The sequence below is a fragment of the Caloenas nicobarica genome, chromosome 5, assembly GCF_036013445.1.
Source record: "Caloenas nicobarica isolate bCalNic1 chromosome 5, bCalNic1.hap1, whole genome shotgun sequence".
Classification (NCBI taxonomy): Eukaryota; Metazoa; Chordata; class Aves; order Columbiformes; family Columbidae; genus Caloenas; species Caloenas nicobarica.
In genome coordinates, this window is record NC_088249.1 from 31,862,276 (window position 1) to 31,890,057 (window position 27,782).

Sequence of the window (27,782 nt, forward strand, 5' to 3'; positions counted from 1 at the left end):
TAGGAGAATGTCAACCTATCATGATATGTATTATTTCAACAATGTCTTTTAACTATTTGTCATGCTATACTTAAAATTTACATGTCTATACTACATTTCATATTCTGTAATAAGAGTAAAAAATACAGTATTTTACATTAGAAAATTTCTAACCAGTTGGTTTTAAAAATAAGAACAAGACATGAGGTCTGACCTTATAGTTGACCTTGCTTTGAGGAGGGGATTAGACTAGAAGACCTCCAGATGTCTTTTCCAACCTGTATTAACCTATGATCCAAGTTGAACTTTTCAAGCTATAGCAGTTCTGCATACTGAGCATATTATCTCAGATGAACATGAATTACTGTAATAAGAAAAAAGCCCTTTTGACAAAGGCAATATTTACAAATGAAAAAATTGTTTTAACACACAACTATGAAAAAAGCGGAACAAAAATGTCATGGGTTAGGTGTTTATTATCCAATTTCCAATGGAAGTAAAAAACCAAACCCAACAACCACACAACACACTCAAATAACATAGGAATCACATACTGCATACCTAGACCATCAAGCTGTTCCGTTATGTCAGAGGTGGACTTGGATGCAACATAGAATATCTGTACAACAGATATTAAAAAGCTACGATTTGGGGATCTATGAATGAAAGTGCTAGCGTCAGTGTATTCAGAAGTCTGAAGTAATTTCCTTTCACAGTTGCATTGTTACTGAATACTTAATTGCAGCTAGGCTACATAGTAACAGAAACACAAGACATTAAGAACAACCACAATGGATCAAGCCCAAGATCCACCTAGTCCAGTACTCATCTTCAACCACAGTGCATATAAGCAGGGGAAGAAAAGGAACAGAGTAAGTATGTGTTGGTACTGTCTTGAAATATCTCCCAGAATCAAATGATGTTCAATTCAGGCACCTCCTCAGCTAACAATTTTGCTTCTGTATTTATCAAAATAAACAGATCAAACTGAATAAAGTTTGTCACAAGGACCTCATCACTTTTAGAAAGACTTAATAATAATTGATAGTAAGGCTTCAGTAAGGCTTTTGACACTGTTTCCCATAATAGCCTCATAGAGAAGCTGTTGATGTATGGGCTGGATGAGCAGACAGTGAGGGGGACTGAAAAATGGCAGAAGAGCCAGGCCCAGAGGGTGTAGATCAGTGGCACAAAGTCTCACAGGTGGCCACTAACAAGCAGTGTACCCCAGGAGTCTATACTGTGTCCAGTTCTGTGCAACATCTTCATTAATAATCTGGACAATGGGGCAGAATGGACCCTTGGCAAGTTTGCAGATGATACTAAACTGGGAGGAATGGCTAAGCACCAGAGGTTTATGTTGCCATCCAGATGGACCTCAACAGGCTGAAGAAACAGGCATACAGGAACCTCATAAAGTTCAACAGGGAGAAGCTGAAAGTCATACACCTGGGGAAGAACAAACCCATGCTCCAGTATATTCTGAGGGTCAACTGGCTGGAAAGCAGCTTTGCAGAAAAGGACCTGGAGGTTCCTGGTGGACATCAAGTTGAACACAAACCAGCAATGTGTGTTTGTGGCAAAGAGGGCTGATGATATCTTGGGCTGCATTCAGAAGAGTGTTGCCAGCAAGTCAAGGGAGGCCAAAACCCAAGAAAAGCAAATAAAATCCCACCAATACAAAAGACTTGTCAGTTCAGTCAAGTCACAGAGAAGAACTGAAACTTACAAAAAATGTATTATTCTCCTGTAAGGCCATTTATAAACTTTATGGTATATATTAAGGCAAGAATTTCCAACCCTAGTGTTTTTTTGTTCAGCAGCCCTGATGTGATTACTCCAAAAGGCAGCAAAAGTCTACTTCTAAGACTGTGAAGCACAAACATTTGGACAAAAGCTTCATAAATATGGTAACAATAACTCAGTATATTACAGTCTATCATAAATATACTATAGCAGTAGTCTAATCCTACCTTGCTGGTGGACACAAATCAAATTCTGTCACATAAACTGAATTTATAACATTGAAATCTTTCATGTTCTTCACATACAGATGAACCAAAATAATATCCTTCAGTTTCAATCCCTCTGAAGTCATATTAGCTGCAGGATAAAAATAATATAGCTGTAAAAGACAGAATATTTTAAATGTGTGTAGAAAGACAGCATAGGTATCCTGGTTTTGTTCAGCAAAATCAACTAGTAACATGACTAAACATTACCTTTTCCTCTATAATACCTATTTTTTTCATGAAAACCTTTCTCATGTTAATTTTCCAAAGGTACAGAAAAAGAATACAAACATATTTTATCCACCCTAAGCAGTGGTGAATTCTTGCCCCAAGAAAACTTATCACACATTAATGCACGTAGATATGTTACAGTCTGAATTCCTTGTATCCGTAACATTTATTATCTCTTTTTTTTTTTTTTTCATTTTCAGCCTATGACAGCTAGCAATCTATAAAGGACTTTGAATCAAAAAAGTACAGAACTGGAAAGGACAATAAGAGGTCCTTTAGTGCATCACCTTCTTCAAAGAAAAAATCAAATATTTATATGCTATTCCAGTGGGATGCTTGTCTAAGCTGTTTTTAAAAACTCTCACTGCAGTAATAATCTCCACATAAACCAAAAGTTATAAATGTCAAGACAGACAATAGAAAACAGAAGTAGCCACAGGAGAAATGAAGGAAACATGAGAGCAGAGGAAAGTTCAAGCAGACAGTTAATTAAAAGATACTGGGAAGTCAAGATCATCTGAATGCATATGCATAGAAGATTCCAGTCATAGCACTTAAGAAGAATAAATTACTCTTACCTAGTCAATACCATAACAATATATGTGGATCAGCTCTGTGGTGTGGAAAATGTTGTAACTCATGAGCAACAGAAACTAAATGAAGAACAAAATCTTCTCTGAACAACAAACACATATAATGACAGAGTCCCATGTGACCTAACTTAAATGAGCTACATAAAGCTCTTCCTTGTGTAACTTTGGGGATCCTGTCCTTTAACACTACAGTGTGTACCTGTATATATCTATGTATTTGTTTTCCAGTGGAAAAGTATAAGAGCATAAAGACAACCTCTGTTGGCTGTTGCCTTAGTGAGAAACAAATATTTTTTGTGTGAAACATTTCTCTGCTTTCAAAGACAGTTCAAGAGTTAGCAAACTTCCATAAAGGCCAGTTTGGTCACACCAATCCTGAATTTTGCTCTAAATGTCTCAGCTTTACTTAGTCATACTGCCATTAATTAGCGTTGGCTATGTGAAGAGGGGAATTTTCATCAACAGAAAAGGAAGCATGCACTAAGTGATATAAGAGATTATATGACAATTAACGTAGAACTTCTACAAAGTCAAGATACATCTCCAGAAATCTCAGTTGAGAAATTAGCACACTATGATAATTCTGCCCAGAAATATAAATGTATTTGAATGCTGCCTGATAGCAACCACTAGGTCAATACCAGCTGCTATGTGATCAGTCAGTGAGGAAACAAGGATATTTTTCAGATTTTCAGCCAGCATTTCAGTCAAGAAGAAAGAGTTTTGATCTGTAGTTAAAAGTTCTGAAGCATTATATGGAATACAGGAGGAGAAAAAAAATCAAAACAAACTGACTCCCCATCCAGGTCTAAATTTAAAATGCATAAGCTAACAAACTCTCATTTGCACAGACATAACAGTATTAGAGCAAAATGAAGGCAAAGAGATTTGCATAAATTTGTAATTTCTAGTTTTATTTTTTAAAATCTTCTTCAAGTAAATAAAATACAATCTCCTTTTCCTTTGCATGAATTAGGGGAATGATGGGAAATAATTTCTTGCTAGCTTGTACACAGAAAAACATTGACCTCCCAAAGCACTGTATCTAGTAGAAAGCCATAAATGATGAAGCAGTTACCAACCCACCACCTGGGGTCTTAACAAGAAGTTCTGTTTCCCAAGGCAGGACTCTTACACAGCACACCTCCAGGATATACAGAGAGACCATACAGCCTTTCTGTTGAATATCAAGCCATTCATTGTTCCAAACAATTTATAAAATATGATCAGACTTAGGCAGAACTGCCTAAAAAGAATTGACCCAAAAGATAACATAGAATCATAGAATCATTGTGGTTGGAAGACACCCTCACAATCATTGAGTCCAACCATAACCTAACTCTGGCACTAAACCATGTCCCTAAGAACCTCATCTATACATCTTTTAAATACCTCCAGGGATGGTGACTCAACTGCTTCCCTGGGCAGCCTGTTCCAATGGTTGACAACCCTTTCTGTGAAGAAATTTTTCCTAATATCCAATCTAAACCTCCCCTGGCACAACTTGAGGCCATTTCCTCTTATCCTATCACTTGCTACTTTGGCCAAAGTACAGCTTTGGGTTTTTTTAAATGGGTTATCCAGGATCCTTAGGCCAAGAGCCACAAAAGACAGCATCAAAGCCATCTACAGGAACTAGCATTTTAGACTAAGTTTTCATGTAATAAAAATCTATGTTGTTCCCTTCAAGTCTATGGAGCTTTGCCATGGCACAGCCGCACCAGAGATGCTTTAGATAACATAATAAGCACTGCAGTCTTTGTCATCTTCCAATCATATCTAAAGAAAAGCTTAAAAGAGTTTAAGAAAATAAATGTAAACAGTAGTCGGTTCTTGGCTTCACGAGAGAATTATGTGTACTTTACAAAACTACCATGTTTCACAACATCTAGTAATAAATTTCCACTTCTGAATCCTTTTGGCAGCACTTATCCTCTTTAGAGGTGATTAAATCAGTCAGCCCAGTAAAGAGAAGGTAAAAAGAACTGTTTATTCCATTCTCATAGCACTGAGGACTGAACTGCTGTACAGACCATAAATATGAGTTCAGGAACAGCCTTGTGCATATTTGCAGATCAGTTAAGTTCTCAGAAACAAATTGTTTCTTTTGCCATGACAGAACCATAATTCATTCAGAATTCCACACCTACTTCCAAAAAGAGAAAAACGAAAGGACATGTGAGAACTGACAATTTCTACCAAGGATCACAAAATTACTATTTTTCATGACTATAATACAGCTAATGCAAGTAATTCGCTGAAAGCTATAGGCTACTGTACTAGTCAGAGACACAATCTTTTTTGACAGATGCTAAGTCAGAAATCTATAACGTTTGTACTGGCAGATTTCCATTCAAATATAATGAGAACGAAACTAAACATTACACAACTCTTTTTGCTTCGATTTACAGATTATGCCCAGAAGATTTAGACTACGTGCTGTTATCTCTTACTACAAGTTTGATCACATCCACCTTGTTGATTTCCAAGCAATCAAAAACTAGCTTAAGGACCTTCTACAAAGTATAACTTCTGTGTTTCTGAAAAAAATTCTAAGGTTTCTTTTTCATCCTATATTCAGTCATGAATACTCAGCTGCACATACAAACAATAAGATTTTATAGGACAATACCTCACACAAATTCATGAACAAAAATATGAGCCTACCTGTTCAGGTAATAAAAATTATTTCAATCTTTATTAATGAAAAGAAGCCCGTATAAATACACTTTATTTAAAATTTAGAATGAAAAACATACAAAACAAAAATGCGAACATTTTATATGTCAGAATCTCGTAAAAGGGAGAGAGTAAGGAACCTGGATTTCATGATTCCCAAGATAGCTATTTCTCCTTTGCATGAAGAATATAAATGAGATTTATTGCTACTGACCTAATCCTAGATGCCAAAATGTGCAACAGCTTTCTAGAAAACTTAATTTGAAATTATAGTAGCTACAAAAGTGCTTTAGCAAGTAGACAGCATCCACAGCACACATGCATACTCACAAACAGTATATATTGCAAGAAAGCTATAAAGCACGTTATAAAGCAAGTAAGTACTGTGGAAATAGTGTTGTTACAGTGATATGAACACTACTCTGCCTTTCTAGGGTCTCCAAAAGCCAGTCAAATAATGATGCGTTCAATATTAAAGCTGGCAGTCTTGATATCAATGATTCCAATCAAATGCCAAATGAGATGGCAAACTGACAACCACAACATTTCAAGTTATAAAACCATATGACAATAGAGATTCTTTCTTAATACCATATTAAAACCAGCATAATTAACAGAAGATAATGGATTAACTGAATAAAGTACCTTGGAGAGAAGAAAATGCTTCCCTTGCTGCCTCTTGAGCATTTTTGCCTTTTGATGGAAGGAAGTGGGCTGTGATACCCGAAAACCACTGGTAACCACTCAGGGATCTTCCTGAACTTCCAAATGTCTTAGCTATCAGAAATGAAGAACAGCACTATGATTATAACAATGAAAGACTTCAGATTAACCTAGAATATATTTTAAATTGTTAAAATAAAAATAACTTCTATAGAATTAAAAAAAAACCCCACAAGTTGTAAAAACATCTTCAGAACGTATTTACAGACAAACAGATATAAAATAAACTCACAAGTAAGTGTGTTGGTAACAAAGCTTACAAATGCTACTTGACAAATCCTTCTCCAACAACACCTTCAGAAAACATGCCTGCAAGTAGTATTTAGCTGAGAATCTCAGTACTTTCTCTCTTTCCCATTTTTCCTGACCTTTTACAATTTCTCTAACTCTTTTGATACAGAGTTGGCGCAAGACGTGACACTGAAAAGTTAAAATTTTCAAAAGTATCTAAGTGACACAGGAACAGATTTTCAAATTTATCTGCCAAATCTTAACGGAAGTTTGGTGTTTAACCTGGTTTTGATCATCCTAGCAAATGCATAACATGTTTGGGCATTTTTTAACACCCCAACAGGCACTTATCCATATTCAAGAGCCTAAACACTATTTAATATCAAACAATGTTATGCTATGAAACATAGTTTTCAGGAAAATTTTACTAATCTTTGAGTGTGGGGCAACAGTGATGCTGTGGTACTTCAATGAGGTACCAATCTATTAACTCATGTTTATCTTGCATTAATCACCTCACATTTGAGGCAGTGCTAATATCAGGCATATAAATATTAGTTTCTGCAGCTCACCTAAGAGACAGTAACTTGCTAGGCTGCTAAACGTGATCATGCATGTCACCCTGAGGTTGCTTGGGTGGGGACAGACTCAACAAGCAAGTTGAGCAGTTGTGTTTTGTGCTTCTATTTAGAGTATGGGTACAGGTGCGGTTAGACCTTTCACATAAAAAACCAATCCCTCCACTCGAGTGATTAGATTGCAGTAATTTCATTCAGGCAAACAGAACACATTAATGTGTGTTTCAAGAAAGAAAGAAAGGCAGAAAATAGAAAGAAAGAGAGGAAAGAAGAGAGAAGAAGAGAGAGAGAAGGAGAGAGGAGAGAGAAAAGGAAAGAAAGAGGAAGGAAGGAAGAGAGAGAGAGAAAGAGAGAAAGAGAGAGAGAAAGAGAGAAAGAGAGAGCGAGAAAGAGTGAAAGAGCGAGAAAGAGTGAAAGAGCGAGAAAGAGCGAGAAAGAGCGAGCGAGAAAGAGCGAGCGAGCGAGAAAGAGAGAGAAAGAGAGAGAAAGAGAGAGAAAGAGAGAGAAAGAGAGAGAAAGAGAGAGAAAGAGAGAGAAAGAGAGAGAAAGAGAGAGAAAGAGAGAGAAAGAGAGAGAAAGAGAGAGGGTCATGCTGCTTCTGTAAAATAATTCAAAATGCTTCATTACTACAGATCTATCGATTCCTATCAGAAAACCTCATTGTAGTAGGATCTCTTTTTTTTCAGACTAATTATTAAAGGTCACAAATGTCCTCTTCAGTAGCATTTTTACAGTAATTAACAGTATACTCCACCAGGGCATGATATATTCAATATTACTTCTCTAATGAAATTTGTGCAAGACTCACTGAAATCCAAAGAATTATGTTTCAAAGACTTCCAGATGAAGGGAATGCTTTTCTGTGGTTCGTCCTCTTCTGGTGAAGGGAAAATATCATCATAGTTGCCGCTTACCTCACAAGAACAGCTATTGACCATAAATGTACCTGAAGATTCCTCCTGCTTGAGAGAAATATTATAAAATAAACAAGTAAACAGCATGCCAAGCAGTATGACATCAGTACATATTATCATTCAAACTTTGGGTTTCAATTACAAAAAGTACTATAGCTCAAAAGATACTTAGGCTTAGACGAATTCATGGAAGAACAGTATTAGGATTTCCCACTATTTACATTGTAGAAACTGCCAGAATACAATGTGCTCCTGTTGACACATCATATGGAATAAAAGTACAGACTTAGTAGCAGATATGAAAAGTGATGAGACTCAAGATAAGAGACAGAAAGAATACTATGGTGAAGAAATGCTATTCCACAATTACATAGACAACAACTATGTTTTCCAAAAATAGTATGCATTAAGTGAAAAAAGGAACAAAAGTACAAAAGTAACAATTTGATAATTAACACTGTTACTAAACAATTGAAACAGAGCAAAAGACTAACAAAGTTTTAAAACTTCGTGGAACCTTTAATGAATGTAGTCCATGTAAAAGGAAAAAATCACTTTCTATTCATCTCGCGAAGACTATCCCTTTCATCAAACTCACCACAATTTGGGATGCTCAGTTTTGAGATACAGAAAAGAGCATTTTCCAAGATTTATACATCCAAGTAATTTCTTAAAAGGAAGGAAAATAATTCACTGACCCTTCTCTTCTTCCCAGTTGCTTTCTTAGGCCTAGGAAGAGAAAATTACCCAGCATGTCTTCTAAAACAAACCACACTGGCAGTGTGTACTGACCAGTCTTCCAAAACGCTGTGTTCATTATATTTTCAACAAGTCATGTAATTACAGCATGCATAAATATATATATATATATATATATATATATATATGTAAAATTTTAGAGCAATCAGAACCACTACTTTCTTCCATCTGATTTTCCAAGGCAGCCTAATCTGCAGAGCATGTTGACTTTGGGATCACCAGCTTGGCTAATATTACCTGTCTTTATCTAAAACCAATATGAATTACGACAGAATTTATCCATAAAACTTAACCAGACATCACTGCATGCTGTAACTCCAGATTTTATTGATTAATTTTCTACTCAGAGGTCTCAAATTTCATATAGTGTCTGAACTACACATTTTACTGCAGGCTTCTTAAATATTAAATTCACAAAAATGGTGATAAAGGCAAATAAAGTAAGATAAAAAGTTGACAATATACGAAGCCTTTGGCAATCCTTAAATATGGATTAGAAACTGCTGAATATTCTTTTAGCTCACAAATTAGTGTACTATCTATGGAATTTCCAGGCAAAATGTCTACAAAAAAGAATATTAACATTATCCAGTGAAGCACTCACACAGTCGCCTAAAGTCTGATCCTCTGCATTCTGTTTTTTAACAATTAGACCTCATCAAGCTCTCAAAAAAATGGTATACGTTAAAAAATACTAATCAAATTTGAATACAGACATATTTTTTTAAAAGTAATTTTACTGTATCTTTTCTTTTCTTTGGAAAATAAAATGTATCTTATTGCAACTTCAAAAGTTTTGTCTTGATATTAAGAAAAAAGTGAAAAACGAAGGCAGAAAACTACAGTTTGCATCAGACATCTGCAATGAGAACTCAGCATTTACATTGATATTTGACTACACTGGCAGACAAAAAGGATCCAGTTAAGTTAAAGCAGTGTATTTGGAAATTCTCAGAAAAGGCTAAATTACAAAAAGGTCATTACCTATGAGAGTAAACTCAGCTCTGCTGCCTCTAAAAGGGCTCAAGGGTAGTTTTATAAGTGCTGTAAACACTAAAACTGTGCTCTAAGAGGGGCTGATGTTCTTTGATTGGACCTCATTTTATTCATCCCTCCAAGAAAAGTATGAAAGTCAATGCAATAAACCACTTTATGTGAATCAATTGTACATGAGAGGTTAAAATAACTCAACTAAATGTAACATAATAGCATGAAGATGAAAACTGCAATTTAGCACAAACACGACATGCATTCCAACATCACAATATACGAGCATCCAAGAGCATGTACACCACTTCACACCCATTGAATTACACCTCCGCTGTTGGTTGATATATTTTGCCGTTACCCAGAGGGCTGCCTGATACCTCCTAACCCTTCGGGTATGACTTAGAAAATAAAGAAGTAGGAACAAAAATTGGTAATTGAAATAGATCTTAAGTTGGATTATGCTTCAAGAACCAAGAACATTCCATATTTTTTTTTTTCCTGAAGTTTGTTTTTATCCACAAAACGTCACTTTACAAAAACATACAGACTGTATAGTGGTATGACGTGCTAAATGTGCACCCACCTCCTTCTTGCAAACTATTGTTTTATTAAATTACTTGCTTTCACTGGCTAATTTGTAGCACCCATCATGAAACAATCAATTGCACTGCAGTACAGGCACTCACTGAGTACTAATGTAACATAAGACATTAAAGAGTTTGCATCTCCAGGCCCTACCCCCTGAGTAAGCACGCACAAACATGGTGATAGGAATGACACTATCGCAATCCTGCCTTGGGTTTTGTTTTTACATCACCTGGATTTTTACTTCAATATGGTATAACAATCCATCACTAGGCAAAAAATATGTTAACTGGAAAAGTTCCAGCTTGCCAGTGTGACAGCCACTTTGTTTCTCGCTTTTGTTAAGCTTTACGTAATTACTTTTAAGACATGTAGAGATGTAGGTATCTTGTGTAGGTACTATTAGAGATCTGTAACTTCTCTCTATTCTCTAACCTGGAGGACTGAATTTATATGCTCTGCAAGCGAACGTGAAAAGAGCACCTATTCCATTTTTATGCCATCTGTGAAAATTTTCTTTCAACTATGTTTCTAAACATGTTTTCTACAAAATGTGCTTCATAAAAAATTCATGGGGATGTAGTGAGACTCACAGACTGCATCACAACTGGTTTGGTCTAAATTACAGAACTCCCCTGTAGCTTCGTAATTTCTTAATATTACACGTATCTCAAATTGATGCAGAATTAAATTTTTGTATCATCCACAGCCACATCCCCTTTTCCTACGTCAATATTTTAGAAATTGTTAAGCTTACATCAACATTGCTTCACAGATAAAAATAAAATGATACATCAGTGTTTACACACATATACAAACAGCTGGTCAGTTGCAAACTTTTTTGGGAATTACTAAGAAGTACTAGAAATTCTATGATGTCTCTTCCATACACCAAAGACCATTAAGATAATTATAGACTACTGCTGATTTCAATGCCTCCGATAAATCACAATGATTCATTCAAGGCTGACTCTCACAATGCTCCAAAACCACAGGTAATCAATCACTTTCTGCAGCAGCACAGGTGCAGGCTACAGCAGAAGTATTAGGTGTGGAACCTGGCACTAGAAGAACAATGGGCTCAATGCCAGCCTAAGTGGAGCTGCCAGACTCTCTTTAGTAGCTATACTGAAATCCCATACAAATGTTGGTCTTCCATTCCTGTCGACAGAGAAAGAAATCTGGGGATTTAAAACTTAAAGTTACAGACTGCCACAAACACGCTAACTTTCCCCGAGTAATACTCTCATCACTTTAAAAACAAAAAAAATCAAGCTTGCTATAATGACATTTTAATTAAATCTTACAGAACCTATTTTATCACATAACATTTTCATGTTACTTCACAGACGCAATATATTTTCCCATTTGTTCCACTGTTTCTCCCACACCCACTGTACATTATGATACCAACCTAATTTTGGATCAGAGCCTGCATGCATGCATATGCTTAACTATATTCACATAACTCATGTCAGTGATGCAAGTGCACTCAGAATGAAGTTAAGCAAACACACAAGTGTTCCAAGATCCAGATTCTCCTGTTGAAAATGCCTTGGAGCTAGGACTTTGACTGATATAGCTGAAATTCCAGGCAGTGGTCTTTTAAGAAAACAACAGATTGTCTTCTTAAAAAGCTTACATTCTCCACTACAGAAACTGGTATAAAAACCTATCACAACACAATTCCAAAGCCGATAGTTCTCCCACTGTGCAGCAATGAGAATACAGTGGGGCAGAGAGCTCAGAAGATATAAGACTATGATAATCTCTTTATTCTTTGTAGTGTACCTTGATAACAGAACTCCTTGAAATATCTATAATGACAGAGACCACATACACCTCCTTGCAGTATTTCAAGTACAATACACAGAGAGTCCTTTACTCTGAAAGACTTTCAAATAAAGTCTCTTCACTACAAAAAGAGAATGAAAATTTCTCTTTTCTCAGAGATGGGGACGGAATCTGCAATCAAATGGAGTAAGAAAGAAAATCCTTTATTATCTTAAGGTTTGAAAAAAAACAGTGTAGAAAAAAAAATTGCAGCATTTGTTGCAAAGTTTTGAAAACATAACTACATGGGTTATCCATTTTCTTACAATGCAGAAGGTAAGCTAAAGGCTACCTAGGAGAAGTATCATTCAATGATGAGAAAGTATTCAAAAATGCCACCCACAATACCCTTAACAAAACATATTTTGCAACTTGAAATTCCTTGCTCTACCTCCTGACATCACTTCAAAAGTTCCATTCTACACCTAAAGTCCTAAATGGAGATTAACTAAAATAATTCAGGCCAGAAGGAATTGGATAGAAATCAGCTAGAAAGTTAAATCAAATCGAACCTGCAGGATCGTGCTCTTTTAGAACACAAGTCATGTACATACCTCCGAACACCTTCTCTAACTTTTTAAAATCATCTCCAAATTGACCTGTGAAATGGATTTGCTGATGTTTAACAGCGGATTAACTGCTGGAGCTAATGTTCCACCCGAATAGGTCAAGATCTTTTACAAACAGGAAAACAGATAAGCCTCACACTATCAGGTTGTGATAGGTAAATTTAATGCAATAGCATGCTACAAGGAAAAGCAGCAGCAGCAGGCATCATTCCTGTAACTGTTACAGGAAAACAGGCTCCTTCCTTCTGCCAAGTGTAGAAAAAAAGTCCATGTCTCCTCCTGATTCTGGACTAGCCCTAACTTCAGGAGCCACAGATTCACAGCTTGTATTGTTTGATGTATGTGTGCTCCTGCTCACTGGAATTGGGGAACAAAGTCTTCACTATTAAATGTGGGAAAAAGCAAATCTTAAAGCATGAATGATAATACACTCTCTACTGTCATCAAAAGTATGTTCACATCAGCAGAAGCTCCAACAGCTTTAACTTCTGTTTCTGATCATGCAAAAGCCAACACGACTTAATAGAGTAACTGAATAGTATAATATAGGGAAAAGAAAAATGTTTTGCAAGTTCATTGTGCTGTCGAAGTAAAAATAATTGGTTCACAGTTGTATTTTTTCCTAATTGAAAATATTCAAAATTAAATTTGCATTGAATACAAGAGCCAATATACTCGATTTATAGATTCTGGAGTAAGCTTCAGAAATTGCTGCTCCCTCAACAAAAAATATCCCACATTTTAAAGGTACAAAGTGACAGTCTTATTGGCAAAGCAAAATATTGATGAAGTTAGAGGTCTGTATCATGTACCTTGCAGAGGTGACCTTGTTTCTTAAAATGAAGTAAATGAGGCACTCCTGAATTTTGAACATTAGTGGTTTATTAGCATTCTTATTTATTCTTAATGTTTTTATAAAATGCCTAAAAAAAGTTATCTTAAGTCATGTTTACCAAACTGCTAATAATGTTTTAATAATAAAATCTTAAATTTATTTATCGCTTTAGCCTTTTCTGTATCATTGATAATTAAAGAGAGTGTGTTAAAAAAAAGCTTCAATTATTATGCAAAAACACATCTTGAAGTTGCATAGTAATGTATTAAACCAGAACAGTGAGTAAAATATTATTTTCCTCTAGGCACAAGGGCTCATTTTGCTGCCAGAAACAATCTAAAACAAATTTCTATGCAGGCTTTGTAGATAAACTGAAGAGATTTAGCTGAAGAAAATGCATTATAGAAGAAGAAAGACAGCAGAGACTAAGGTACTCTAGCTATAATTGTATAATGATTACAAAAGTAAATTCAAAGAATGTAAAATTAACACCTGTGGCATGTAACTAAGATAAAATTAATATATACAATAAAAGTTAAAAATATGTATATCTCTCAGTTGAAATGATAAGAAAACTGATACTTACACCACTTATACATAATACTTATTAGAATTACGCATCACTGTGCAGTCTGTTAATGGTTTCTACAAAGCGCTTACAAAAGTGGCTACTTTTATACATTGTTCATAATGGAGTATTTTTTGCCCAATTTTCAGTAATCCCTTGAAAGCCTGAAACTAAAATTAGTTCTCTTTCTAAAGCAGTTTTTCCCTGCAGTGATTTGTTATTGTATGATTGGATTTTAAGTGCTGAATTACCGATATTTAAATTTTTTGGCAGGGCTTGTAAGCAACAAATAGTGAGAATAAGTACAGCACTATAGGCATATTGATCTTGAAGGGATCTCTTTATCAGCATGCAGTTAAACTGTGCTTAGTAACAAGTTGTGATCTGAAAGACAGACTGATTCTCCATATTCATAACTTCTTGAAAATGTAGCTTATTTTATTGTGACATAAAATAATCTATAACCAAAAGATTCAAATGCTTTTCCTTATGAGACAATCACTGCAGAAAAGAGACTATTTTCCTTTTAAATATACATTAGTTTATATACTAAAATCCAGGGCAGGCCTCTGTAAACCTTACCCCTATGAGAGTTTGACAGCTCTGTCTACAATGAATTTGAAATATGACTTAGTACAAAACTGCTTGAAACTGTGAGGCTTTAACCAAATCTAAAACATCTACATAAGAAGGGGAAAGAGCTTCTGAACAGATAAAAGTAAAATCTTGATTCTTATATAAAATGTTATGCATTTTAATAAGATTTTTTGCCTGATTTATGTAAAGCTTTGTGTTTCTCATTTTCCCTAGCTTGTCACATTGTAGTGATGTATGGTGCATTTTAGCATCAAGTTTGCCATAAGCAATAAAGTCAGTGCCCCCCAAGAAATATTAATATATTATCACTCTTCCCCACCATGCCGTGCTGCCAATTTTCCTTTATTCAGCCTATTTGGTTTTGCTTCACATAGTTAGCTGATATCCTCTTTACGGTCTCCCACACAAATATTTAATGTTTTATTTTTGAAAGAAATCCCAAACTAGAAATTGACAGGCTGAAATACAATTTACTTTCCAAAGGAAGAATAAGGCCATCACGGAAGAAAAATATATAGGTATTTTATCTGTTTGGAACATTAAAATAAAAAAGATTGTGGGGAAAAAAGGCATGATCTTGTGAAAGAAATTCAGGAAATGTAGTTGCTCAAGAGACACGAAATGTAAAACACCAATATAATAATGTTCTATAGAAATCCCTGCATGTAGAAGATGTTCAGTGATCTTCAAAGTGAAGAAAGAAGTAGGAAGACCTACAAAAATATTACTGCAACAGTAGTAGGAAGATCATGAGGCACTCTCTTCAACAAAATACTAGCACTTACACATTTTCAGGAGGAAAAAAATCATTTTACCCACAAAATAATGAAAAGAAAAACAGAAAAGTACTGACAAATACTAAGAAAAAACCCTTCTATTTTGACCTTACTAGATCTGCTTACATAAAAGTCTGCAATATTTAAATCACCAGAGTTCCTATTGCAGTCCTGCTGTTTCCACAGAATCATAAGCCGAGACTGAGTCCCAGTGAACTACTAATGATTCCCTAAGATGGAAAAGACAAGACAAAACAAAACACAGTACGTTTAAAACCTGAGTACATGCAGGTCAGCAAGTTTTTAAATCATCCACTTCATGACAGAAGCAGCAAAAAGATACGCCGCCTCCAAGAAAACCAACACTGTTCGCACCATTTCCTAAGCCTGCTGTGTTCTGCAGTGTGGCTGCACTACACAGGTTACACATGGGCTTGACTCAAGCACATTGGCTGAGCACCTTGAAGTTTCAAGATGAAAAATGCTAGAGAAATATACTACCTCCATTCATTCATTTGACACAAGGTAGCATTTGTGTTGAGTTTTTCCTTATAGCAAGTTCTGAAATACAACTCAATATGTACATTGTCATTTGGAAGTACACCCACATGAGAACATGTAGCTTCACTCCAAATTGTGACGAAGCAACATAAAAATAGAAAGCATGCACATAGCCTTAAAGGAAGATGACATTTGCAATCTACTTGCCTTATTCTCGAGGTGTAATTTTAAAAAATGAAGGTAGGCCACAGGTGCAAATGCATCAGCTGAATGCACAACCACCTTGGCTGAATCTCTGAAATACAAAATTATTAGCATCAGATGTTAATACATAATTTTACATAAAGACTCTACACTTAGTTGCCATACAACACAGACTCCAAAATAACTTATTGCAAATCTATTAATTTTTATTTAGTTTTTATAGCAATTAAGAAAAAAAGTGTTTGCTACATAAAATCATATTGTTGAACAACACATTATCTTCACTAATTTTCAATTTTCAAAAGGAATAAACTGTACTTCCAGATCAGTGCTGAGAGATTCAGTTAGCTGTAGCCTATGAAAGCATAAACGACATTGGTTTACATTCTAGGAAACAATATGTAAAACAATCTTTTAATTTCACTAACATGAGATTTTTTTAAAAGTCCATTCTTCTTGATTAACACTCCAGGGATTAGTTCTTGAGGTATTAACAACATACAATATTTCATGCTGAGAAACTGACTGATTCAACCATCTTGCATTTGATATTGAAGACTACTAGACACAACTTTTTAATGCCAAATGTGTTGGTAACAATGATAAGCTTCCTGTGTGCTGATTCAAATTAGTTAATTTTAGTTTTCATTTTTACAGACACAATCTGTCACACTGATTCACAAGAGGCAGTATCTGTTATATCCATCTGCATGGTTTTACTACTTAAGAAAAAGGTAGCTCTAGGAAACAAACATCAGAAGGTGAGAAATTCAAAGAAAACATCAGAGCAACTCAGATGCAGTGTAAGAAAATCTGGAAATTGTTATAAGGCTAAGGACACACAGGTAATACTTGAAATCACAGTGCCTTTGACACCTTCCAGTATTCAATGAGATGAGATAGGTAGTTTTCTAGTAATGCCACATAACAACCACACAAATGGGAAACAGTTGAAGTCTTGGCAGATCCCACTGACCTAATGAAAGTGTAAAAGTAACAGAAATATCTGTACTATAAAATGTATTTTGGGACTTAAAAAAAACCCCTCCTAAGATAATCATCATTACTTATTCCTTTAAGATATCTTAAAGACAGTCCCTTAAGATTAAAGTAATTCTTTCAAATGATCATAGTATCTTTGAATTTTAACAGGAATAGGTAGAAAATAACTATGGAAATATTTAGTAATAGAAATACATAATTAGAAATAATAAAAAACAGACACCAAGACTCCAGTAGCACCTGGCACCTGCGTATCCTCGTTGTCTGAGGATATCCTCAATAAACATTTCTTGCTTGCTGTTCAAGTTCTATATGAAGTCTGGTACTTTTCAGTGCTGCATTAACTACTTAAAACTAAACTAACAGAAAGGAAAAACAAAAATTTTGCATTATTAAATGTATGTTTCTGTGGAATTTAAAGAATACCTAGGAACTCTAAAAAATGTAATTAACTCCAAAGTAAAAGATGCAGTTCTACTTGTATCCCCTGCTCCTTCCAGTTCACTAGTACAGCAAAACAGATGCTAAGCATCGATACCTACTCTAACTGTTCAATCACTGTAGAATTTTTGAGTACTTATTTGTTGCTCAAGAAATATCACAAAAATTAAGAGATCATAAATATTTCTTCTCTGTATGAAGTGTATTCCTGTGATGTACAGCTAACACATGCCTATTTGATGGGACCATAACAGATATCTAGTCTAATATGTCAATATTTTTCAGCTGATGTGTCACAATGGTAGATTATGTGGTGCTGAAAATAGTATTACAATACCTATTAAAAGAAAATACTTTTTCCTAACTACTTCATTTTCTGTCAGCCTCTCCAAACACACATCATTGCTCTATCTGATAAAATTTACAGTCTTGTTCAATAGTAAATATAATGAAAGGCTAAAAAGCAGAAGAATTTTGTTTGCATCAAATGATGAGTCGTCAGTTAAAAAAAAATAAGAAGTTCTCAACCTACATGTCACATTTGGCTTAGGAAATAGTTAAAAACCAAACCAAACAACAACCAACCAACAAAAAGAACATGAAAAGCAGAGATTTGAAAGACACTGATAATTATATAAAGTCCATTTCACACTAAAAGTCTGGATTTTGAGTAGGATCGTGACTACATAAGGTGATTCATGTTTGATTATTATAGAAACATAGGAATTCTGTTCAGGAACATTTTCAGAAGACTTTGGAAAATGATGAAGAATAGTTGAAAAACTGTCCTAATTATATATATATATTTTTTTTAAAAAAAAAATAATAATAATCTGATTTCTCAAGTCTCCAGAGCCTATCAGCAACACTGGTGGTGCCTCTCTGATATTTTAGAAAGGGTAAAAATGTTCTGCAGCAGCTGTGAGAAAAACAGGAGAGAAACAGCCCCACAGACACCAAAGTTAGTGAAGGAGTGGGAGGAGGTGCTCCAAGCAACAGAGCAGAGCTTCAACGGAGCCTGTGGAAAAGACCATGGTGAAGCAGGTTGCCCCATGCCGCCCATGGAGGACCACTTCAGAGGAAATATCCACACTGAAGCCTGTGGAGGACCCCATACTGGACCAGGCTCCTGGTAGGAACCGTGGCCAGAGGAGAGGAGCCCACCCAGAAGCAGGTTCTCTGACAGGAACAGTGACTCTGTGGACAACCCATGCTGGAGCAGACTGTTCCTGAAGAACTGTAGCCCATGGAAAGGACCTGTGCTGGAGCAGTTCTTGAAGAACTGCCCCAGGAGAAAGACTTACGCTGGAGCAGTTAATGAAGGACTGTAGCCCATGGAACAGACCCAGGCAGGAGCAGGGGCAAAGCATGAAGAGGAAAGAGCAGCAGAGACATAGTGCTACAAACTGACTGTAATTCCCGTCTCCTTAAATTTCTCAGTGGTGAGGATGTGGAGTCAGGAACAAAAGAGTGAAGTTACGCCTGGGAAGAGCAGGTAGGGAGAGGTGGTGTTTTTAATTTTGTCTTTGTTTCTCACTATCCTACTCTTAATTTTTTTCAGTTGGCAATAAATTAATTTAATTTTCCCCAAGTTGAGTCTGGTTTGCCCATGACAGTAATGGGTAAGCCATCACTCTGTCCTCATCATGACCTACAAGTTTTTCCATTCTATTTTCTCCCCCTGTCTTGCTAAGGAAGGAGAGTGAGAGGAGCTTGGCAGGCACCCGGCAGCCAGCCAAGGTTAATCCATCACACTTGTTTTGTAGACAAGAGTAATCTTCAGTGTCTTCCTCATAAACTTTCTCTAGGAGGACACCTTGGAGGAGTCCAGGAATTTAGGGATCTTGAAAATCCTGACAGGTTTTAACCTCTACATTGTATTTCTTACAACTTCACTGGAGCTTCAAAAATTGTATCAGATACCGAAACCATGGCTATCTAAGGATTTGGAAACTATACTGGCATAATTAACAACATAACTATGAAGTCTCTTTGGATTCAGCGTATACAAAAAGCAAGAATGAAAAGCATAAAATAAACTTGTAACTTATTTAGTGACAAAGAAACTATAAAATATTTTTCTTTAAAAGTTCATGAATAGATTTCATGTGAATAGCCCCTCAAAAAGCATGTCTGTATGACATGAATAATGTAAGAGCTAAGCAGGGCTCATCAAGCCAGAGACACACAATGCCAGTGTGGCTATTAAGTTTCCATTACAGAAATGTATATTTAGACCTGATTGAGTAACTGTTTAACAGTCTGCTGTGCCATATATTTATTATTAAATACCCACTGATATATATATATTTGTCTTTTCCTGTATTTTTTTGTGCATTTATTGTTAAGTTCTATTATTATTTGGAGTGTTGCCTATAGAAATAAAGACAACTCAGCCAGACCACCTCTGCTTCAGCTTTTCCTAGTTGCCTGAATGGTCATTAAACCGCTGATAGCCAGAAATACATTTAAAATATAAGATATTTCTACTTAAGCTGGTATTTGGTTGATCCCAAACCAAGGGCACAATATACTTCCATAAAAGTGTTCCTCAAATTGTATGCAAAACAAAAAACAACAACAAAAAATCTCTCTCCACACTACACCAACCAAGAATTTCTCAATAGATTTGACATAATTATTTCCAATCTGTTGTATCTATGAAAAGAGAGCTTTGAAAAGGAGCACTGGGAAATTATGCATCCTATTCCAATGAACTCCCAGATTTAATCTGTAACATGAGAAGCCTCAAAATAAATAGAAAGAATGCAAAAACTGATACAAGTGCATTTAATCTCTCAGTTAAAATCTACCTATCCTTAAGTATATTTATTGATGCAAGTGTTGCAATATAAATGCTTAGTAGGCCGCATTTATCTGGCTATGGGTAGTATTACTCTAAATGACAAAGTTTCACAAAATTCTGCCTCTGACACCTACTGGAATTGATAAGAATTTGCCAGTTTAATAGAAATCATATCAGGCTTTAAAAGCAAAAGTGAATTGTGCTCTAGCAACAATTTCACAATATTTTCCTTGTTGCTAGAAGAGACTGAACTGATTCTATCTGAGTTATTGGGAGTTTTGTCCTTTGTCCCCAATTTTATTTGTGATGAGATGTACCTAAGCATCATACACATTTTATTCTAACTTCCTGCTTATCTTTCCAACTCCTACTAGTCAGCAGGTTGGTTCACAACCTACTGTTCCTACCTAGCACCTGGTTCCCCTCAGAGCATCTTCTTCAAGAGTCTCACTTCCTGGACCATACGTTCATAATTCCATCCATGAACTTAAATCCCGTTTAAAGATTCTACATTGTTACTTTCTGAATCTTCTTCTTACTAAAGAATTTCATAGCTTTCCTGCATGGAAGGTATCTCCAGGCTTAAATTCTCTAGTTTAGCTCACTCTGGAGGACATACATTCCAGTCAACCAATCGTTCAGCAGACATCTGCCAGAGTAGCTGCCATCCCTTTTACCAGTTTGTCCATTGCTCTTCTTCTCCCAAATGCCATGCAATGAAACAGAGTTAAAAGCTCTTGGTTCTCTGTACCTTATATGGACAGATCTAGTCTTACAGAAAAATGAAACTAATAGACCTTCACCATGAAAGCCTTAGTCATGTCCATAAGCTCCATAATCTTGACCTTCCCTAAGATGACTATCACCAATACATGATTGCTAGTCTGTTTACTTGGCTAGGAAAAGGAACAGCAGCCAAAAAATCTCACTCAACGTAAGTAGGCTTAGCTGTTTAACTGACTAATAAGAAACTTGCATCATGACATAAATATTTTCCATATCCCACTACACAGATTTTAGCAATTTATGTCAAAGGAATAAACTTCTCAATGTAAATGAGATGGATTCATGCAAAGTTTGTATTTAAAATATCCTCTAATAATTAAAGAAAAATGTTTATCATTATCATTCTAAGCTGCTAAACTTAAAACACATATACACACACACATACACATAGTTAATGGAAACCACAGGCTACTGATGTGGCAGTTTATCAAATGTAGCTGTAATGAAAGACAAATATTACAGGCAATTCGCACTTCATGAAAGGATAAAAGTGTCAGTGTGTAGGTACCAATTTTATTGCAGGCCATAATCAGCAAGTAAATGAAAGTGCAAATGTTTAAAAAGTTTATAGCCCTCTATGAAGGCCTCGTCTTGTCAGGTATTGATTTAGGTTTTCAGAGGACTTCGCCAGTTTTAAACAAAGTGAGTGTTTGTGAACTTAGAGGACATGTTTTACCTCTGCCAACAAAAGCTGCCCCAAGGTAAATGTGAACATGTTCCCATTGCTTTAAAAGAAGGAAAGAGAAGAAACTGTTTCTTACACAACTATTTTCTTCTTAAACAGAGGGCAGTCCAGAGTGAATGTTTCATATTCTCCACCTTCTCCACAAACATGGACTCCGTATTTCTCCGAAAGCTAACCCAAAAGGGAAATTAAAATACATAAGTATTACATTAAAGCAGTCTGTTAGATATATTTTGCTGAAAATGTCAGTGTGCACTTTCTAGAAGACTACCCATTAAAAGGCTGAAGAAAACCCAAATATCATAAAGAGGATTCTTGTTTTTTTCTGTATGTCTATTACAATAATCTAAAAATTACCAATGTATTTTATTTTAAGTAGAACTGGCACTGTAACTAACATTCAGCTAAATGAAAGACTTCCTAGCCTTTCTTCCTCAGTGGACATGAAAGGTTGTTCAGACTCTCATATTTGTCTTTCTTTAGCATAGATATTATTAGCTCACTTCTGTGAGAAACCTGTACTGTAAATCAACACAAGAAGTAGCAATTCACATAGAAGTATACAATGAACACAATATTTGGCAACAGATTCAACAACTGCATTCTATATTTTGGTAATTTTTTTTTTTTTTCAAAAAATTCTAAAAACCAGAACTAACAAGAGCTTTCTAAGTCAAAAGCAAAAAGCTAAAGCAAGATCTAAAGAGGTAGCAACATGCTCTTTCCTTTATACATTGTACTGAATACACTTTCTAAATCAACATGAAGCTCTGGATATCCCACTAAAACACGTAACTACATAAACCAATACATGAGAGACATTTTTCATTTTTACTTTCACATTTTCTTTCAAAGAAAAGGAGCAAAAGAAAACCTTTAATCAAGTGCTCATTAAAAAATCACACTCCTGACATAAAAGAGAACTCCATCTGTCAACAATGGCAACAAGGTTTCTACAGGACAAACACATCAAGAATAATTAATGTTGATGCAACAAGAATGGACAACCTATAAAACAGCTGGTCAAAACCTTTTACTCTTCCTCTCATTGTAGCTTCCACTGCAAAAAAACCCTAAAGAAAACGATTAAAAAATGAAAGAGTGAAAACCAGGAAAGATCTTTCTAACTGTAACCTTTCCACAGTGAATATAAGGCATGGCTGTTTACAAGGCACTTTCAAAACCGGTAGTTCTGCTTGGAACCATCAGTGCCTAGAATAATTATTGGCAATTAACATCAAATACTCAAAAGCTGTGAGACTACTTCCCATCTTTGTTGTGGGAAATCCTCATTTTCAATGTCACTGGCTTCAAGATCATTCTTTACACCAATTATACCAGATGCTAAAGAATTTTCAGTTCCCACTAATGTCAAGAGGAACTGAGTATATTCAGCAGCTCATAGAAAAGATCCTTAATGTTCATTTAATAAAGTCAGCAATATTTTAAAAATGTCATCAATGACATCAGAACTTTCCCTTTTAGTCATTTAAAATATTAACATTTTTTGAAGGCCAATTATTTTGTTTGTTTGTGGGATGTTATATTCATAACAATATGGCAGCTAAGACTCTAATCCAGGAATAGGAGTCCTAGTAGTAGGAGCAGTTACATTTATACAGTCCTAAAATTACATTTGGCCCTTTGAAGGGAAGCGTGAGGCTTATGTGGCCCCTGGTGAAAATGAGCTTGACACTCTGCTCTAATTGAAATTTCATGATTGCTAAATCTGTCTTCTAGTTACAAGTTACACTTAACTAAATAGGCAAGTCTAATTCAAAATCCAAAAGTAATATGATGAAAACTACTTCTAGACCATACAATGCTAACTCAAATACATGAAACACAAGGTAAATGAGGAATTAGCCCAACACTACCCAAAGAACAGTCCCTACCTTGGGAAAGAAACATAAGGATTAAAGCTGACTTTCTCATTTAAGTTTAGTAATCAAAGATAAAAGATATGAATTCAAGTGCTTCCAATTTCAAGTGAAGACTTTGTTCTCAGACAGAACTTGTAACACTTAGTAAATTCTCTGTAGTAACAAAAATGTTCTTTACATCAAGAAATACTCATCAGCTTCTAAGGCAAGCATACAAATGACTATACATTTTCTTATTGTCTATTAGCAGAGAGAGAAATACAGACAATATTACCGTAATATGCATTTACCATTCTATTCATAAATTCTAAGGAGAGTGTGAGCAGCCCCTGAGATTTGGCAAGTTGCCAACAAATTCTTTAGGGTAAAAAGCTAGGGCCCCTGGTATACAGGAAACAGTGGAACATGAGAGCAATTTAATAATTTAGCAATTATGTAGCAACCATTTGTCAATAATTAATCAGAGACCTGTCATTTAGAAAAAAGTAATAATTCAAGAACTTTCCTTGCCACAGTGCCCATGTTCTCAGTCAGTAAAATACAACCCTTATATAAGTATGCATTGCAGATCATCACTGTACTCATAAGATCAACCTTCTGTATGTAAAGTCAGAAAAAAATTGCAAAATTAAATCAAAGTTTTTCCCACTCAAGGCTTTACTATTTTTTTGCTGCTACAGCAGCAAAATCACCTCACTTTTATGTCAGTAATTATTATCACTTCTATTGCAAACAAATTAATCAGAAGACTGAAAACTTAGGTGACGGTGTTTTCCAAAGTTAAATAATTCAGTGGATGAAATCAGGGCTGGATTATGGGTTTGATTTTCATGTTTGTTCGGCTGTTTTTCCATTAACATTGACACTCATAATGCCTTAACAAGAGATTTTTCTAACCAGAAAATTATTACTTCATGCATATTTCTTGTATATCCACAACACAAATACTAATAGGCACATTATAGTAACACAAGTTGATTTTTATTTTATTGTCATTTCCTTAAGGTAAACTTCTAATATAAAAAGAAGTAAGGTCCTAATTCCTGTTCTGCTGCATCAGAGAAGTTGAACTTTATGAATACTTGGTAAAATGTAAAGTGGGCTATTCCCTAATAATCCCAAATGACTCATGTCATGCATGTTGTGGTTCAATATCAAAGACTCTCTTATATTCAACACTGGCATTTTTCTGGGCACTGAACTAATGAAGATAAAAGCCAGTTTTCAAGAAAACTGAGGAACAAAGAAAACAATATTTAATTCATTTTAAACAAAACTGCAAAAATTCTCACAAACTTGCACAACACACTAGGAAAACGCTGTAATGAAAAATCCTCCACCTAGCTGAATAAACAGCTATGTATTACAAATACCATTAGATGTCAATAGAGAACCCAAAAAAGAATTCTATAAGAATAGGAAAAGTATAAATTAGCAAAAAACAACAAGAACAACAAATTTCAAGGAATTTGTTGTAAAATTTGAAACTGTTGGTTAGATAATCAACATAAATCAAAGATAGAAGAGTATGTAAAGCTGCGGTAGTTTGGGGGATCTGCAATGTCGAAAGTGAATTTATTATAGTGTTTGCTTTGGTACGGTGAGAATACTAAATTTTGTCTATCCTCCTTACTGAAAACTATGAACTCCTTATTCTCACATTCTGTTTACCAGAACTTCTGATCTTGAAGACTTCATTGGATTGCAAAAGAGTATTTTTCACATCATAAACTTAAGCATTTCTCTTCAGTTTACAGTTAATGATTTGGTTTTATTAGGCCTTAAAATCAACTAAGTATCCAGTAAAAACAATTTATTTGTACTGACTTTAACTTTCATAGCATACATATGCACAAGAAATAGATACAAGAACAAATATCAGTCATGCAGTCTCCCTTGCAATGGCCTGACAACCATTTCCCAGTAGGGTCAGAATGCCCTACTAGTTCTACACCTTAAGCTATGCAGTCATTGCTGTGCTTACTGTTGTATCAATAGAAGATAAAACCTGCAAGTGTGAGGTTTGAGAAGTATTAAACCATAACTGTAAGAGTTTCAGTGAAACCAAGTAAGAATCACTTAACTTGAGCCATCAAACATCAGGAAGAAAACATTTAATTCCCCAAAATGACAGGTACTTTTGGATTTCTTAGTTTGTTATTTTATTTTTAAAATGAATGATGGTGAAGTTAAATGGAGAAGAATACTTCTTAAGCCTTATTTTAATCATACTCTATTAACATAACTAAAATTGCAATACTTGCTGCTACAAGGAAAGTCCAGACTACTGATCCAACTGAGGTGAGAAGCTACCCATCTGCAGCCCCACTGAAGCTGCAACTTGAATTTTGGTAACAGAAGTTTTCTGCAAACACAGGAGCTGTACTGTCCTCGTTTTGGTTTGTTTCACTAGTCTCACATAAATATTAATCCATCCAAATGTGACTGGTCAGTATGGAATTGATATTAAAGCTGATGCTTCTGTTGAACCTGTTCCACAGTAAGTTGTTCATTGTTTCATGGTTACAAAGTTTTATCCTTCCTTAGCTGTCACTAAGATTTGAAAGAAACAGCTCTAACAAACAGAAACATTGCTTAAGTGATCTGCAGCAACAACCTGGGAGAGGAGCACTTAAATGTTTATCGTACTCTTAAACTGTGTATTATTTACCCGTGACTCTAAAGATCTCTCAAACAACCTTTTTGGGAATTTATCAGTCAGTAGCCATTTCTACACTACATGCAGAACGTGACTCCATGTGTCAGTAAAACTGCTTTTCCCCAGTAATGTTACTGTCTTGTAGTTCACAGCACGCCAGTGGCAGAGCAGGCCTACGACATAAACGTGGAGCACAACGAAGACTCCAGCCCGGCATGTCGGCGCAGCGCGAATCCAACTTCACAGTCAAGCTCCTGTCAGCTGTCTGAACACGTTCACAAGTGGAGACCTGAAAGGTGCGCGCTCTGGTTCTCAGTGGCTTATTAGTTCAGCCAAACAGCCATGTTCATACAGCCTCCAATTCAAAGTTACCTCAGTGATCAGTTACATCATATTGCCTAATCCAAAAGCTCACTGATTGCTTTTCCTGTAGAAATCCAATCTATACCTTTTAGAAAGGATAAATCCACTCCCTCTTCTAACTAATTTTGGACATCCCCAGATGTAGCAACTATTTACTGTTTTATATCCAACATTATTATCACCCTATGAAATAAAACATCTGCTAATGACACAACATGAACAAATATTTTATATCTAGTTAATGTATATGTATTTATATATATAAAAATATTTTGTGTGTGTGTACTCCTACTGTGTATCTCTGCCACTGCTTTTTTACCCATTCTGAAAGTATTTAGGAATATATTTATTTCCCTGCTTCCCTTCCTTTGCTTTTTCTGGAGCAGAAGAAAATGCCTCTTCTTCACATCCCCTGGTATTCTTACATTGTTGCTGTAGTTTAGACGATCTGAAGATGTAAGTGAAGCAAGACTTACAAAAAGAGATAACAGAGGGGATTTTTACATCTACTAGTTTATATAGGAGGGCAGAGGAAAGGTTTCTGGGCAGATTCTTCAGCTCTGAAGCAGAAGCAACTCATTTCAAGCTAAGAAGAGGCCAGACAGTTTGAATGTTATGGACCATGGACCATCATTCTTCCTCTTCAGCTCTGCCAAGCATCAATGACCTATCCTCTTCTCTCCAGCCATGTAAATGACTAACAAAATGAAGTTAAACTCAAGATATAACTCCAATTTAATTTTGCTATCTTTCAGCAGCAAAAGAGATTTTTTAAAACAAATTCTAATTACTTTGTCTTCTGCAAGTTTGCCACATGCTTAATTGTTTCAGAAAAACTGCTTACGAAGCCAGGCCGAAATGTAACTACCCAGAATAATAACAAAAAGTATTATTAGGAGATGGTTTTGTGCAAATTTAGACAGCTTATACTGATAAAACTTACAGCAAGACTCTCTTAATAGTTGAACATGTAAATAATTGTGGGTTTTTAACAGACTTG

The 27,782-nt window shown here is 35.4% G+C and overlaps 1 protein-coding gene across 1 annotated transcript in view; it reads right to left on the bottom strand.

Moving 5' to 3' along the window:
* DPH6 (diphthamine biosynthesis 6) overlaps positions 1-27,782 on the bottom strand; it is a 199,205-nt gene that overhangs the window by 113,269 nt on the left and 58,154 nt on the right. The window contains exons 7-11 of the mRNA XM_065636214.1: positions 21,954-22,048; positions 16,161-16,248; positions 7,835-7,985; positions 6,140-6,271; positions 1,953-2,082 (exon numbers count right to left, since the gene is read on the bottom strand). Coding sequence (XP_065492286.1) covers positions 1,953-2,082; positions 6,140-6,271; positions 7,835-7,985; positions 16,161-16,248; positions 21,954-22,048 — 596 coding nt within the window. The remainder of the gene's footprint in view (positions 1-1,952; positions 2,083-6,139; positions 6,272-7,834; positions 7,986-16,160; positions 16,249-21,953; positions 22,049-27,782) is intronic.